Source organism: Carassius gibelio, chromosome B14, assembly GCF_023724105.1.
Source record: "Carassius gibelio isolate Cgi1373 ecotype wild population from Czech Republic chromosome B14, carGib1.2-hapl.c, whole genome shotgun sequence".
Lineage (NCBI taxonomy): Eukaryota > Metazoa > Chordata > Actinopteri > Cypriniformes > Cyprinidae > Carassius > Carassius gibelio.
In genome coordinates, this window is record NC_068409.1 from 16170802 (window position 1) to 16188620 (window position 17819).

At 34.4% G+C, this 17819-nt stretch overlaps 1 protein-coding gene and 1 long non-coding RNA gene across 2 annotated transcripts in view; one reads left to right on the plus strand and one right to left on the minus strand.

The window, feature by feature from the left end:
- The window catches only part of LOC127971826 (uncharacterized), a 110697-nt gene that overhangs the window by 31807 nt on the left and 61071 nt on the right, over window positions 1–17819 (minus strand). The window lies entirely within an intron of this gene.
- Window positions 1375–5128, plus strand: LOC127971824 (uncharacterized). The gene is made up of 5 exons (XM_052575067.1): window positions 1375–1765; window positions 2637–3066; window positions 3249–3354; window positions 3684–3970; window positions 4155–5128. The coding sequence occupies exons 2-5, from the start codon at window positions 2899–2901 to the stop codon at window positions 4284–4286; spliced, it is 693 nt and encodes a 230-aa protein (XP_052431027.1). The 5' UTR covers window positions 1375–1765; window positions 2637–2898; the 3' UTR covers window positions 4287–5128.

The following is a 17819-nucleotide window of genomic DNA, read 5'->3' on the forward strand; positions in this document are numbered from 1 at the left end:
TATCAAATATTATTTTGGAATCTGCGATACTTTTTTAAGGATTCTGCGATGTATATTTTTTTTAAAGAACAGAGTTTATTCAAAATATAAATCTCTTCTAACAATATTAATCTTTGATATCACTTCTTATCAATTTAACACATCCTGAATAGAAGATTCTAAAATCTAATAAAGAATACAATTTCTGTTAAAAAAAAACGATAAAAATTTACTGACCCCAAACTATTGAACTGTAGTGAATATTGTTAGAAAATATTTATATTTTAAATAAATGCTCTTCTTTTTAACTTTTTATTTAGTGGTTCATGTAGGTTGTCTACAAACCGGAAGGTTGGTGGTTCGATCCCTGGCTCCACCTGACTAAGTGTGGAGGTGTCCTTGAGCAAGACACCTAACCCCAGCTGCTCCCGATGAGCTGGATGGCGCCTTTAATGGCACACACCCAGTCGGTGTATGAATGAGTGTGTGAATGGGTATGAATGAGTGTCTTTAAATTACATTCTGAAACTTAACTAACCAATTTAAATGTTTAAAACGCTGTTTAATGTGAGGAGGAAAAAAAAGAACACGGCCCCTTTAAGAAAAAACGCATGTGCTGAATAGGGAAGAGAGAGAGAACGTGCTAATTGAGATGAAGAGACGAGAGGTGACGCTGACAGTGATCGGTTGAGTAAAGAAAAATAACTTTGACTTTATGATTGTACAAGTAAATGTAATTTTTTCTGAGATGCTACATTGGCGAAATCTGAGATGGCGAGCCACCCGACAAACCACTGAGGAGAACAGAGACTGTTGTTATATATCAGCGACCTGTAAAGGAAAGCAAATTCACCTGGGTATTCTCCATCCTGGTAAGACTGTAAAGACTGCTATATTTTCCTTCCTGCAGACAGCAGTTGGACTGAGTGACTGACTGTCACCAGAATTGTGCGTACAGAATTGTGAAAGCAACTTTGAGAATTTTGTAACTTTTGTGCATTTTCTTATTTATTTATTTTTTTCTCCCTTCTTGAATGTTGAGTTTGGTTGTCTATCATTTGTGTTAGAACAAAGAAAAAGGTTACTTTGAAGCAGTCTAAGTAATACTGCATAGCAGAAACCACTGAATAAGAAAAGAACCGAACTTAAATTGATTAGAAAGGCCTAAAAGCGAACATAAAAACTTTATTAGATCGGAACTAAATAGGATAAAACAACTAGGTGAACAAAACTAATTAAATTAGCGCTAATAGAAGGGAACCTATAGGGAAAAAAGGTAAACAATCGTTTGATATTTTATTTTTATTTTATTTTGAGCAGATCTGAATCAACCGAGTCGCGAACAGGCTCCGAAGTGCCGATCTGAAATCAACCGAGGGTGCGAACATGCTCCGAAGTGCCGATCTGAAATCAACCGAGGGCGCGAACATGCTCCGAAGTGCCGATCTGAATCAACCGAGTCGCGAACAGGCTCCGAAGTGCCGATCTGAATCAACCGAGTCGCGAACATTCTCCGAAGTGCCGATCTGAATCACCCGATTCGAACGTTATCACTCGATTGAATGGGGCGTTATCAGCAGTTATCAGCCCATAGAAATGGGCCAGGAGGGGCCTTCTGTGCCTACTAGTAGGCTCAGAAGGCCGTGATCATCCATCCAAATGGTTGATCACCCACAAATATACAAGAGAAGACTCCAGATCCAATCCCAGAATTCCTGCTCACCTGTAATCGGAAGTCTACTGGACGAATGCGGGAACGTTGCGATTTCCTGCTTAATATTTTCAGGTAAGACTATTAAAATTATAAAACTGAGCATTTAAACTGTAATGGAAAACAATACATACACTCGTATTGCGTGTCATTATTGTTGACATGAGATAACCGTATTGCGAAACGTTATCGCTAACGTTAGGCCATATTACGTTATTAGCCTGTCGTTACGTTAACGTTGCATGCTTTATGTGAGCATTAACGTTGCTGTATTTACTTCTGAAGCTAATGGGAGAATTTAGTTTCTAGTTAAACGCAAAGTTAAACTGTAAACATTTAAAAACTTTGTACACTCTTACAGGCTTATTGCATATTGTGTATGCTCGATAACGCCTCACTGAAGCCGGATCATAGGACTAATGTAGCCCATATTGACTTGAGAGAAATATTAAACACAAGATGTATTTTACGGCTGTTTGGAAACCTTGGGATCTTGACTAGAGTGTAAAATAAAGTTCTGTGGGTTTGAACAGAGCTTGGCTGGATTTGATCCTATATCAGGAAGCTTTGGATCTGTCTTTCTATCTATATACCTTCTCAAAAAAAAAGGGAATACTTAACAACACAATATAACCCATAAGTGTTCCCTTTAATTTTTTGAGCAGTTTATCTATATAGCTAGCTGTGTATCTATCTATTTATATAATCTATCTTTAGATATAGATATAGCTCGATGTGTATTTATTTATCTATCTATCTATCTATCTATCTTGCAATCTATATATCTAGTTATCTAGCTAGCTGTATCTAACTATCGCACCAAATATCCCTCATCTGACTGCATCCCATTTTCACTCATGTGTTTCTGTCTTTTAGGCTGTGATAAGAAGTACGGTACGGGTTGCACTTTGCTTTATGTAATAATTGTCAAATATTTTGATTTCAGATATGGGAAAAGCACTTAAGATAAGCACACGTTTCAGGAACGTTAAAATTAAGTTGGTGAGGAGGTCTATGGTGGGCCCTGCAAGTTTTCTTACCTCAGTCAAGGTCTTCCCCAGCCCAGCTACAAACAGACCCACCCTTCAGACCCTTCTATTACATCTCAACTGACTGAACCTGATGATGTGACACCGAGCTGTTCTGAGAGTGCATACAGTAAGGCAAAGAAGAGAGAGCTTCATGCCTGGGATGCAGTCAAGAATGAGATGCTTAAGGTGATGTTTGAATGTTCAGCACCGATCACTACCCAGTGTGCTGTCTGCCGAGAACATGCTGATTATAGGTGCATTGAGTGCAGCTCCACTGCAGTGTTCTGTGAGGTTTGCCTGAAGAGGATTCACAGAAATTTACTGCATCTTCCTGAAAAGTGGAATGTAAGAACAATAGCATACAGTCTTACATTGCTATTGCTATACTTGCATACAGACAGCAAACTCACAGTAATGTCAACAGATTCATTCGATACTTCGAATTGTTTTAGCACTATGCAGTATCAACTGTTAGTGTCACAAGTTTGTTGTTTTAAAAACATTAGAGCTATCCATCTTTCTTACAGAGTGTTTACTATGAGCCATCTTCCCTGGGGTTATTCCTATATTTACCTGAAGCCCATGGCACCCATGCTGTGTACACAAAGGACATGAAGATCATTGTCAGCACAGGTTTGTCATTTTACCTGATACAAAATCTTAATGTATTTAATTTTATTGACAGGTTAAGGAATTCAATCCTATTACATGTGGAGTAATGATTTCCTTTAAGGAATTAATCAAATTTGTGATGCAATAAAAAAAAAAAAAAGTCATGATAGTTATAGTTTATATACTATCATGATAGGTAAAAATGTATAGCCTGAATCCACTGTAAGTCGCTTTGGATAAAAGCGTCTGCTAAATGCATACATTTAATTTAATTTAATTTATACTGATATGTTAGTCTCTAGTACTACTAGGTTATGTTTTTATGTTATTTTGCTCTTTATATTTGGCAGGAAGGCTCTGCACCGTTACAGTCAACATGTGTGCGTGTGAACCAGAAACCTGTACTCTGCTGAGATATGGGCTCCGGCCAGCAACAGCCACAAGCCCCAGACAGACAGCCTTCTCCATCCCTCTGCTAGAGCTTTCTGTTTCTCTGTCACTGGAGTGTCAGGTTTCTGTTGAGGGTTTTTCGCAACACCCCATATCCCATTTTAGGCATCACCACTTCCGAAAAAGAGGTTTGGTTGATATTTGCCCACAATTAAATGATGGAACAATATGCCCAGCATGTCCAAAGGTTGGTTATAATTCCAGCGTGGTTCTTGTTTGATTAAATTAATGGCATAGAAATAAAATCTGAATTAATATCAAACTTAAAAGTTAATTTGTGTATGTAGTATTGTAATAGAATAGTAATAGTATAAATGTATAAACCTGGTGCGGGTACAAAACCAGTGTTACTGTAAGTGTTTGTTTTCCAGGCGGATGGAGATATGATTGTCACATTGGATGCCAACTTTGGCCTTGTGAGGAATCAAAGCTCTGGGACAAGTGCGGTTGATCCATTACACGGAACCCGCATGTTTAGAGGAATACCTGCTATCACATCTTGACAGCTCAAAGCCTCGAGGTGAAAACTTGTGAAAAAAGATCACTATTCCTCTCATAAATCTATGTTTTCCTTAAATATTTAGGACTGCAGTAAGCTGCTCTCATTCAAGGTATTATAATATAATATAATATAATTACTTTACTGCGTTACTTGTGCAGACATGTTGTTTTACTAGGTCTGATCTATTTTAAAGCTTAGGCACTGTATTTAAGCATACATATACACCACTAGTCTGTCTGTATGAGTACAAAATTAAAAAATAAACTGTCTATAATTGTTACTGTACAAGCACAGTAAAATATTTATATAAAAAATATTGCACTACTGTTATTTTGCATAGAATACATTGTTCAACAATATTTTTGCACACTCATCCAACTGCATTTATTACCACTGTTCTCACGTTCCTGCTCTTCATAATGTTTATATAATCCTTCATTGCTCTGTTCATAATGTACATACAATCCCTACATTGCATTCATATTTATATTCTGTATATACTCTGATCAATATTGTATATAGCAACTCCACTGTACATTCTGTATATCATAGCTTTACTTACTCTGCACTTTTATGTATATAAAACACTATATTCTTGCACTTCTGGTTAGATGCTAACTGCATTTCATTAGCTCTGTACTTGTACTCTGCATAATGACAATAAAGTTGAATCTAATCTAATCTAAAAAAAAAAAAAATGTGTTTACCATAATGTAATATGTTATTTACTGTAATGTACAAATGTGTGGGAGGTGTTTTGTTTTTTGTGAGCTCACCATCAAAATCCCCTTCGACTGAGTTGAAATGAAAATAAATTATTGGATCTTGAATCCTCTGAAGCAACTATGAGTTTGTAAAAACATAAAATAAAAGGGAACATAGAGGTTTATTGACTCTACGAGTTACAGCCATGTTTTTAGCCATGGTGCTCTGCACTTATTCACAGCACATTTAAAGTCAATGAAAAGTAATTTACTTAATAAATAACATACAATGAATTTACAGTCATAATCCGTATGTGACAGTGTGCCACATTCAGTATGTTCCTACATAACTGTTATTGGCTTGAAATTCTCCAGATCCAAGCCTATGTAATTTAACACATTTTTTCTCTTCTTCCCATTGGCTGTTTTCGTTTTATTTTCACTTTCTTCTTTCATTGAATGTATATTACATTTAGTTTGTTCGTTGTTCGTTGCCATGGTGGTTACGCTGCTATCGCTGAAACCACGTGGCTTGCATAACGTACTTCCGTCCAAAAGTATTTTATTCACAAGACACTTTTTTTAAAATGATGAATTCAACATTTGTCCACGAAAAAACAACAACAAACAGATAACTCAACAATAAGATATGTTAATATAACTTTTGCACATTTCTCCTTCGATTCAGAGAAATACATTTTTGGTAGCAGAAGGTTACGGAAGTGCATTGTGTTGTGGGCGGGGTTTGCGCGTTCTACATTTCGGCTAAAAAGTCTTAAATAAACAAATATATTTAGATTTTCTTAACGTAAATCATCTAGATGCAGCGTAATTAATAGATTGGTTGTACTAGATATTTGATATATTCAGTAGATATATCTTTTTACAACCCTAATTTCCAACCCTAATTCGCAAACCAGATACTACAACTGCAGTGCTTGATTTGTATCAAGCTGCACTGAGTAGCTATAGGGAATTGTAGTTTTTTTAAAAATCGTGTATTTCTTAGAATTGGATATTGCAAATAGTGAGTTGAGAGTACAGTTTGGAGTTTAGGCGGATTGTAAACATATCTATGTAAACAGATTTTAAATGTCTAACTTTTAAATGGGTTCAAATTACTTTTAACCCGATTTGACAATATCCAGAGCTGTTGACTATATTTACATCATAAATGAGGACAAGAGCTCTCAATAACAGTTAGTCCCATGTGTGTAGCCCTTTTTATTGCTTTATTATAAGCCTTCAAATATGCACCAAGGTGATGTTTCAAAGGTCAGTATTTCAAAACAGGAGCTATGTAGAATCTTCATACTTACATATGTTACTCTCTGGGTCAAGACCTTTAAAACAATGTATGTGGTTTAGCTCTACGACAAAGTTTTAATTTTCTCATTTCACATGCACAAGCCATCTCGGGTGTAGTTTCAGAGAGCTATTTGAAGGCTCAATAGCCATAGCCTATATAAAAAGAAGCTATTTGCTTGTTTGTTTGTTTCTGACTTTGTAAACAGATTTATGAACCCACAACATGACAAATACCCTGTCCGCACACACACACACACACACAGAGAGACTCATTTTGCATTTCTGTTTGGTTCCCATTTGGCAAATCTAATTATGGGATGGTTCCCCCAAAAATGAAAATTCTGTCATCATTTACTCACCCTCATGTCATTCCAAACCTGTATGAGTTGCTTTCTTATGTTGAACATAAAAAAAGATAATTTGAAGAATGCTGGTAATGGCTGGTAAAAGTTAAAGTTTTTACAAGGTTTCTGAGCAGAAGATCATTAAATGTTTTCTCTGTCCATGTTACCAAAACTCATGTGTCATTTAAAAAGCATGTTTGAAAGCATGTCAATTAATTTCTTTGCATTCATCTAGATGCAATGTAATTAATAGTTTGGCTATACTAGATATTTTATATGTTCAGTAAATATATAATTTTACAACCCTAATTTGCAAACCAGATAAACTAATCAGATTTAAAATGTATAATTAATTATATATATAATAATATAATTGACCGACAGCACTTTGAATTAAATGTAGTCTACCCACGGCAGACAACTGCAAACAAAAGTGGAACACACCAGTCCTCCCTCACATAAACTGACAATAAACTTTATTTATCTGAATCCAAGGAGAAACAATTGATATCCTTAACACAGATAAAATGATACCCTTCACATTTTCTCTTAAATGTTTATCATTAAAATAAAAGCGTAACAGTAATTGTGAAGAAAATACTTCAGAGTGGAAGTAAGCAATGCCATAGAAACCATTTAAATTTAAAATAAATAAATTGTAGTGTTCAGCTGTATACCAAAGTTTCTACAAGTACCAGTAACCATCTTTTCAATATATTTTTTTGCCAAGCATCTCCTACTGACAGCAAAACTGTGAAAAATATAAAGTTATGTGAAGCATCTAATCATAACATGAAATCATACTCTGACCCACTGTTGTGAATATTAAGGTGAGGTCCTTGCTAAAACCCAGCCCTACTGAATCAATGATGAAACAGGTGTATATATATATATATATAAAACCATGTAGACTCAATTCAGTACAATATAACTTTATTGGTCCCCACATAAGTCCTGTATAAAGGAGAACACATTGATGGTGCCAACAAACAACAATAATAAATAAAAATGGGGTGAATGAAAATAACAAAAAGATCACAATTTTCTTCTTACGTGTGAAGTGTGGTCATTACAATAAATTTGCAGCATATGTATGTATTGTGTGTGTGTGTTTGTATGGATGGGTTGGGGGCCGTCAACACAGTAAAAACAACTCAAACAAGTAACAAGATACATCTTCAGGGTGTTAGCATGGTGTCTTCACATTTGCAGTGAACGCACATGTTCTTTTTAAAGCCACATGCTGTGTGTGACCATGATTGGCACACTGTGCACTGAGACCATGAATGCCACTTCTTTCTTGCATTCTTCTTCTTATCATCAAAATGGAAGCGGCAGACACAGCACAAATTGCCTCCATCTACCAAAGAAAAAACACAAATATTTTGAAAGTCAAGCCAGTTAGTTTAAATCATACTCATCACTATATTTAAAGCAACATCTCAAAGGCAGCTTGTTCATTTTTAACTGTTGCCAAAGGAATATGTGGGTATTGTACATAAATTCATCTCAGATCTTTAGGAAAACTCTGGGTTTTTCGTTTCAGAAATGGATGTAAATCAAACCTGAAACAGAGGGGTAACTACATTTTAATTTAACAAATCTCATGACCACTTTTTTCTTCAGCTGCTTCAAGTTTGATATGGTGGTATGACTCTTTGACAATTTCTTCAATGTGAGAATATTTGATGTTGATAGCCTTGTAAACAAAAATCAGCTGGAATATTTTTTTGTAACGAACTCATTTGAAATTATGATAAAAACTAGAGATAAACAATCCAGTTGTCTAACACAATGTTCTGCACACACCACAATTGCTGTTGATCATCCTTCCATCTAATACTTTAAGAATACCACTAATGCTTAACAAATGAATCCTGTTTCCAAACCTCTAACTTCAGCTTCTTTAAGTGCATTGTAATTTGGGCATCCCTCACCTCAGGGTTTAGGTCCTGCGCCTGCCCATGTGCCCTCAGTGCTGCTGCCTCTTGAATGTATTTTTTCTTTGCATCTTCCCCCAATGTGGCGCACCTGCCCTTAATATCATTCATTGTGCCTGAAGAAAAAATAGATGCACAGAAAACTTAACGCATTAGTCAGCATCTCCTTTTAAAGTAAATTCATACAACGACAATCAGTACTTGGGTTGTGAAAACCATTTATCTGTAACAACTCTGTAAAAACAAGATAACGTGTAAAGTAGATGCCCTGATGATTCTTTTCAATACACTCAGCATTCTTAAACTGATGAATGCAATTTGTGTGAGTGAAGTACTTCCCAAATACTATCATGAAAATCTGTTTCATGACGCTTCATGTATATATATGTATATATAGATAGATAGATAGATAGATAGATAGATAAATTATATAAATATATACACAGCTAGCAAGCTTTAGAGAGAGTGAGAGAGAAAGAGAGAGACAGACAGATAGACACAGACAGACAGCTAAATATATATATATATATATATATATATATATATATAGATATAGATATAGATATATAGATATAGATAGATAGATAGATAGATAGATAGATAGATAGATAGATAGATAAATTATATAAATATATACACAGCTAGCTAGCTAGTATAGAGAGAAAGAGAGAGACAGACAGACAGACAGACAGATAGATAGATAGATCCAAACCCACAGAACTTTATTTTACACTCTAGTCAAGATCCCAAGGTTTCCAAACAGCCGTAAAATACGTCTTGTGTTTAATATTTCTCTCAAGTCGATATGGGTTATATTAGTCCTATGATCTGGCTTCAGTGAGGCGTTATCGAGCATACACAATAGCCTGTAAGAGTGTAAAAAGTCATTTTGACAGTTTAACTAGAAACTAAATTCCCCCATTAGCTTCAGACGTAAATACACACTCATATTAGCAACGTTAATGCTCACATAAAGCATCCAACGTTAACATAACAACACGCTAATAACGTAATATGATCTAGCGATAACGTTTGCAGACACATCGCAATACGGTTATCTCATGTCAACAATAATGACACGCAATACGAGTGTATGTATTGTTTTCCATTACAGTTTAAATGCTCAGTTTTATAATTTTAATAGTCTTACCTGAAAATATTAAGCAGGAAATATCGCAACGTTCCCGCATTCGTCCAGTAGACTTCCGATTACAGGTGAGCAGGAATTCTGGGATTGGATCTGGAGTCTTCTCTTGTATATTTGTGGGTGATCAACCATTTGGATGGATGATCACGGCCTTCTGAGCCTACTAGTAGGCACAGAAGGCCCCTCCTGGCCCATTTCTATGGGCTGATAACTGCTGATAACGCCCCATTCAATCGAGTGATAACGTTCGAATCGGGTGTCTGAATCAACCGAGTCGCGAACATGCTCCGAAGTGCCGATCTGAAATCAACCGAGGGCGCGAACATGCTCCGAAGTGCCGATCTGAATCAACCGAGTCGCGAACATTCTCCGAAGTGCCGATCTGAATCAACCGAGTCGCGAACAGGCTCTGAAGTGCCGATCTGAAAACTTCGACCAAAGAATGTAAAAAATAACTCTATTTCTCTAATAACTCTACAACTCTATGAAAGACTCAGATCACATATCTAAAAATAAATCGCTATAGTAAAAGATAAATAATAAGAGGAGTGAAGTTTCCTACCGTTCTGCTGTGTTTGGTCCTCACGCGCCTCTGCTCCGCGGCGCGTGTCCGCCGCTCACACGCCCATTTACAGCACTAAATTAATCATCTTTGCTAATTATTATACATATACTTCATTGTCAGCTTCAGGTTCTTCATTTATTATTGTTCAATGAACTGTTTGAAAGAAAAAAAGGTTGTATTTCAGTAATAATTCAAAATGACCAAAATAAAATATATAAAATAATGGTTTATATATTAATATCCTTTAAAATATAATTTATTTCTGTGATGTGCAGCTGTATTTTCAGCATCATTCCTCCAGTCTTCAGTGTCACATGATCTTTAGAAATCATGAAAATATGATGATTTATTATTAGAACTATTAACAGTTGTGCTATCAAATATTATTTTGGAATCTGCGATACTTTTTTAAGGATTCTGCGATATATAATTTTTTTTTTTTTTTTAAAGAACAGCGTTTATTCAAAATATAAATCTCTTAACAATATTAATCTTTGATATCACTTCTTATCAATTTAACACATCCTGAATAGAAGATTCTAAAATCTAATATAGAATACAATTTCTTATAAAAAAGAAAGGATAAAAATGTACTGACCCCAAACTATTGAACTGTATTGAATATTGTTAGAAAAGTCTTCTATTTTAAATAAATGCTCTTCTTTTTACATTTTCATTGATCAAAGAATCCTGAAAGAAGTATCACAGTTTCAGCAGCACAACTCTGATAATAAATCATCATATTATTCTGATTTCTGAAGATCATGTGACACATGATCAATAATAAAGATGTTAAATACTCATCTGAGGAGAAAACTATGTTGCATCATAATGAAAGGATGTGTGAGTACACTTTTCTGTAAACTGGGCCAAAGATTTTTTCACTGATTTAGGGTAGAGTAAGAATATTTACTGCATTGGCAAGTTAGTTCATACTTAGATATAATTTTATATGCAATATTACCTTTTCTTTTCATCATGATATTTAAGAGTTCATGATAATTAATGTTCAACTTTAATTCTCAGTTGATTAATCCATCCACAATTCATAAAACACAACACATGCAACTGAGGTACAAGAAGTATTGACATCCAAAAGTCATTGAAATCATTTAAAAATCACATCGACAGGTTAAAAAAAAGCCTCAGGTCAAATATTCATTTATCACAAATTAACTGTTTGACAAACACTTCCTGCTCCGAAGTCCCGATCTGAAAACTTCGACCAAAGAATGTAAAAAATAACTCTATTTCTCTAATAACTCTACAACTCTATGAAAGACTCAGATCACGTATATAAAAATAAATCGCTATAGTAAAAGAGAAATAATAAGAGGAGTGAAGTTTCCTACCATTCTACTGTGTTTGGTCCTCACGTGCGTCTGACGCTCTGCGGCGCGTGTCCGCCGCTCATACGCGCGTTTACAGCGCTAAATTAATCATCTTTGCTAATTATTATACATTTACTTCATTGTCAGCTTCAGGTACTTCATTTATTATTGTTCAATGAACTGTTTGAAACAAAAAAAAAAGGTTGTATTTCAGTAATAATTCAAAATTATCAAAATAAAATATATAAAATAATGGTTTATATTTTAATATCCTTTAAAATATAATTTATTTTTTGTGATGTGCAACTGTATTTTCAGCATCATTCCTCCAGTCTTCAGTGTCACATGATCTTTAGAAATCATGAAAATATGATGATTTATTATTAGAACTATTAACAGTTGTGCTATCAAATATTATTTTGGAATCTGCGATACTTTTTTAAGGATTCTGCGATGTATATTTTTTTTAAAGAACAGAGTTTATTCAAAATATAAATCTCTTCTAACAATATTAATCTTTGATATCACTTCTTATCAATTTAACACATCCTGAATAGAAGATTCTAAAATCTAATAAAGAATACAATTTCTGTTAAAAAAAAACGATAAAAATTTACTGACCCCAAACTATTGAACTGTAGTGAATATTGTTAGAAAATATTTATATTTTAAATAAATGCTCTTCTTTTTAACTTTTTATTTAGTGGTTCATGTAGGTTGTCTACAAACCGGAAGGTTGGTGGTTCGATCCCTGGCTCCACCTGACTAAGTGTGGAGGTGTCCTTGAGCAAGACACCTAACCCCAGCTGCTCCCGATGAGCTGGATGGCGCCTTTAATGGCACACACCCAGTCGGTGTATGAATGAGTGTGTGAATGGGTATGAATGAGTGTCTTTAAATTACATTCTGTTACTTAACTAACCAATTTAAATGTTTAAAACGCTGTTTAATGTGAGGAGGAAAAAAAAGAACACGGCCCCTTTAAGAAAAAACGCATGTGCTGAATAGGGAAGAGAGAGAGAACGTGCTAATTGAGATGAAGAGACGAGAGGTGACGCTGACAGTGATCGGTTGAGTAAAGAAAAATAACTTTGACTTTATGATTGTACAAGTAAATGTAATTTTTTCTGAGATGCTACATTGGCGAAATCTGAGATGGCGAGCCACCCGACAAACCACTGAGGAGAACAGAGACTGTTGTTATATATCAGCGACCTGTAAAGGAAAGCAAATTCACCTGGGTATTCTCCATCCTGGTAAGACTGTAAAGACTGCTATATTTTCCTTCCTGCAGACAGCAGTTGGACTGAGTGACTGACTGTCACCAGAATTGTGCGTACAGAATTGTGAAAGCAACTTTGAGAATTTTGTAACTTTTGTGCATTTTCTTATTTATTTATTTTTTTCTCCCTTCTTGAATGTTGAGTTTGGTTGTCTATCATTTGTGTTAGAACAAAGAAAAAGGTTACTTTGAAGCAGTCTAAGTAATACTGCATAGCAGAAACCACTGAATAAGAAAAGAACCGAACTTAAATTGATTAGAAAGGCCTAAAAGCGAACATAAAAACTTTATTAGATCTGAACTAAATAGGATAAAACAACTAGGTGAACAAAACTAATTAAATTAGCGCTAATAGAAGGGAACCTATAGGGAAAAAAGGTAAACAATCGTTTGATATTTTATTTTTATTTTATTTTGTGCAGATCTGAATCAACCGAGTCGCGAACATGCTCCGAAGTGCCGATCTGAATCAACCGAGTCGCGAACAGGCTCCGAAGTGCCGATCTGAATCAACCGAATCGCGAACAGGCTCCGAAGTGCCGATCTGAATCAACCGAGTCGCGAACATTCTCCGAAGTGCCGATCTGAATCAACCGAGTAGCGAACATGCTCCGAAGTGCCGATCTGAATCAACCGAGTCGTGAACAGGCTCCGAAGTGCCGATCTGAATCAACCGAGTCGCGAACATGCTCCGAAGTGCTGATCTGAATCAACAGAGTCGCAAACAGGCTCCGAAGTCCCGATCTGAAAACTTCGACCAAAGAATGTAAAAAATAACTCTATTTCTCTAATAACTCTACAACTCTATGAAAGACTCAGATCACATATCTAAAAATAAATCGCTATAGTAAAAGAGAAATAATAAGAGGAGTGAAGTTTCCTAGGGTTCTGCTGTGTTTGGTCCTCACGCGCCTCTGACGCTCTGCGGTGCGTGTCCGCCGCTCACACGCCCGTTTACAGCGCTAAATTAATCATCTCTGCTAATTATTATACATTTACCTCATTGTCAGCTTCAGGTTCTTTATTTATTATTGTTCAATGAACTGTTTGAAACAAAAAAAAGGTTGTATTTCAGTAGTAATTCAAAATTATCAAAATAAAATATATAAAATAATGGTTTATATTTTAATATCATTTAAAATATAATTTATTTCTTTGATGTGCAGCTGTATTTTCAGCATCATTCCTCCAGTCTTCAGTGTCACATGATCTTTAGAAATCATGAAAATATGATGATTTATTATTAGAACTATTAACAGTTGTGCTATCAAATATTATTTTGGAATCTGCGATACTTTTTTAAGGATTCTGCGATGTATTCTTTTTTATTTTTTTTTAAAGAACAGCGTTTATTCAAAATATAAATCTCTTCTAACAATATTAATCTTTGATATCACTTCTTAGCAATTTAACACATCCTGAATAAAAGATTCTAAAATCTAATAAAGAATACAATTTCTTATAAAAAAGAAAGGATAAAAATGTACTGACCCCAAACTATTGAACTGTAGTGAATATTGTTAGAAAAGTCTTCTATTTTAAATAAATGCTCTTCTTTTTAACTTTTCATTGGTCAAAGAATCCTGAAAGAAGTATCACAGTTTCAGCAGCACAACTCTGATAATAAATCATCATATTATTCTGATTTCTGAAGATCATGTGACACATGATCAATAATAAAGATGTTAAATACTCATCTGAGGAGAAAACTATGTTGCATCATAATGAAAGGATGTGTGAGTACACTTTTCTGTAAACTGAGCCAAAGATTTTTTCACTGATTTAGGGTAGAGTAAGAATATTTACTGCATTGGCAAGTTACTTCATACTTAGATATAATTTTATATGCAATATTACCTTTTCTTTTCATCATCATATTTAAGAGTTAATGATAATTAATGTTCAACTTTAATTCTCAGTTGATTAATCCATCCACAATTCATAAAACACAACACATGCAACTGAGGTACAAGAAGTATTGAAATCCAAAAGTCATTGAAATCATTTAAAAATCACATCGACAGGTTAAAAAAAAGCCTCAGGTCAAATATTCATTTATCACAAATTAACTGTTTGACAAACACTTCCTGCTCCGAAGTGCCGATCTGAATCAACCAAGTCGCGAACATGCTCCGAAGTCCCGATCTTAAAACTTCGACCAAAGAATGTAAAAAATAACTCTATTTCTCTAATAACTCTACAACTCTATGAAAGACTCAGATCACGTATCTAAAAATAAATCGCTATATTAAAAGAGAAATAATAAGAGGAGTGAAGTTTCCTATCGTTCTGCTGTGTTTGGTCCTCTCGCTCGTGTCCGCCGCTCACGCGCGCGTTTACAGCGCTAAATTAATCATCTTTGCTAATTATTATACATTTACTTCATTGTCAGCTTCAGGTACTTCATTTATTATTGTTCAATGAACTGTTTGAAACAAAAAAAAGGTTGTATTTCAGTAATAATTCAAAATTATCAAAATAAAATATATAAAATAATGGTTTATATTTTAATATCCTTTAAAATATAATTTATTTTTGTGATGTGCAACTGTATTTTCAGCATCATTCCTCCAGTCTTCAGTGTCACATGATCTTTAGAAATCATGAAAATATGATGATTTATTATTAGAACTATTAACAGTTGTGCTATCAAATATTATTTTGGAATCTGCGATACTTTTTTAAGGATTCTGCGATGTATAATTTTTTTTTAAAGAACAGAGTTTATTCAAAATATAAATCTCTTCTAACAATATTAATCTTTGATATCACTTCTTATCCATTTAACACATCCTGAATAAAAGATTCTAAAATCTAATAAAGAATACAATTTCTTATAAAAAAAAGGATAAAAATTTACTGACCCCAAACTATTGAACTGTAGTGAATATTGTTAGAAAATATTTATATTTTAAATAAATGCTCTTCTTTTTAACTTTTTATTTAGTGGTTCATATAGGTTGTCTACAAACCGGAAGGTTGGTGGTTCGATCCCTGGCTCCACCTGACTAAGTGTCGAGGTGTCCTTGAGCAAGACACCTAACCCCAGCTGCTCCCGATGAGCTGGATGGCGCCTTTAATTGGCACACACCGCAGTCGGTGTATGAATGAGTGTGTGAATGGGTATGAATGAGTGTCTTTAAATTACATTCTGTTACTTAACTAACCAATTTAAATGTTTAAAACGCTGTTTAATGTGAGGAGGAAAAAAAAGAACACGGCCCCTTTAAGAAAAAACGCATGTGCTGAATAGGGAAGAGAGAGAGAACGTGCTAATTGAGATGAAGAGACGAGAGGTGACGCTGACAGTGATCGGTTGAGTAAAGAAAAATAACTTTGACTTTATGATTGTAAATGTAATTTGTTCTGAGATGCTACATTGGCGAAATCTGAGATGGCGAGCCACCCGACAAACCACTGAGGAGAACAGAGACTGTTGTTATATATCAGCGACCTGTAAAGGAAAGCAAATTCACCTGGGTATTCTCCATCCTGGTAAGACTGTAAAGACTGCTAAATTTTCCTTCCTGCAGACAGCAGTTGGACTGAGTGACTGACTGTCACCAGAATTGTGCGTACAGAATTGTGAAAGCAACTTTGAGAATTTTGTAACTTTTGTGCATTTTCTTATTTATTTATTTTTTTCTCCCTTCTTGAATGTTGAGTTTGGTTGTCTATCATTTGTGTTAGAAAAAAGAAAAAGGTTACTTTGAAGCAGTCTAAGTAATACTGCATAGCAGAAACCACTGAATAAGAAAAGAACCGAACTTAAATTGATTAGAAAGGCCTAAAAGCGAACATAAAAACTTTATTAGATCTGAACTAAATAGGATAAAACAACTAGGTGAACAAAACTAATTAAATTAGCGCTAATAGAAGGGAACCTATAGGGAAAAAAGGTAAACAATCGTTTGATATTTTATTTTTATTTTATTTTGTGCAGATCTGAATCAACCGAGTCGCGAACATGCTCCGAAGTGCCGATCTGAATCAAACGAGTCGCGAACATTCTCCGAAGTGCCGATCTGAAAACTTCGACCAAAAAATGTAAAAAATAACTCTATTTCTCTAATAACTCTACAACTCTATGAAAGACTCAGATCACATATCTAAAAATAAATCGCTATAGTAAAAGATAAATAATAAGAGGAGTGAAGTTTCCTACCGTTCTGCTGTGTTTGGTCCTCACGCGCCTCTGCTCCGCGGCGCGTGTCCGCCGCTCACACGCCCATTTACAGCGCTAAATTAATCATCTTTGGTAATTATTATGCATTTACTTCATTGTCAGCTTCAGGTACTTCATTTATTATTGTTCAATGAACTGTTTGAAACAAAAAAAAGGTTGTATTTCAGTAATAATTCAAAATTATCAAAATAAAATATATAAAATAATGGTTTATATTTTAATATCCTTTAAAATATAATTTATTTTTGTGATGTGCAACTGTATTTTCAGCATCATTCCTCCAGTCTTCAGTGTCACATGATCTTTAGAAATCATGAAAATATGATGATTTATTATTAGAACTATTAACAGTTGTGCTATCAAATATTATTTTGGAATCTGCGATACTTTTTTAAGGATTCTGCGATGTATATTTTTTTTTAAAGAACAGAGTTTATTCAAAATATAAATCTCTTCTAACAATATTAATCTTTGATATCACTTCTTAGCAATTTAACACATCCTGAATAAAAGATTCTAAAATCTAATAAAGAATACAATTTCTTATAAAAAAGAAAGGATAAAAATGTACTGACCCCAAACTATTGAACTGTAGTGAATATTGTTAGAAAAGTCTTCTATTTTAAATAAATGCTCTTCTTTTTAACTTTTCATTGGTCAAAGAATCCTGAAAGAAGTATCACAGTTTCAGCAGCACAACTCTGATAATAAATCATCATATTATTCT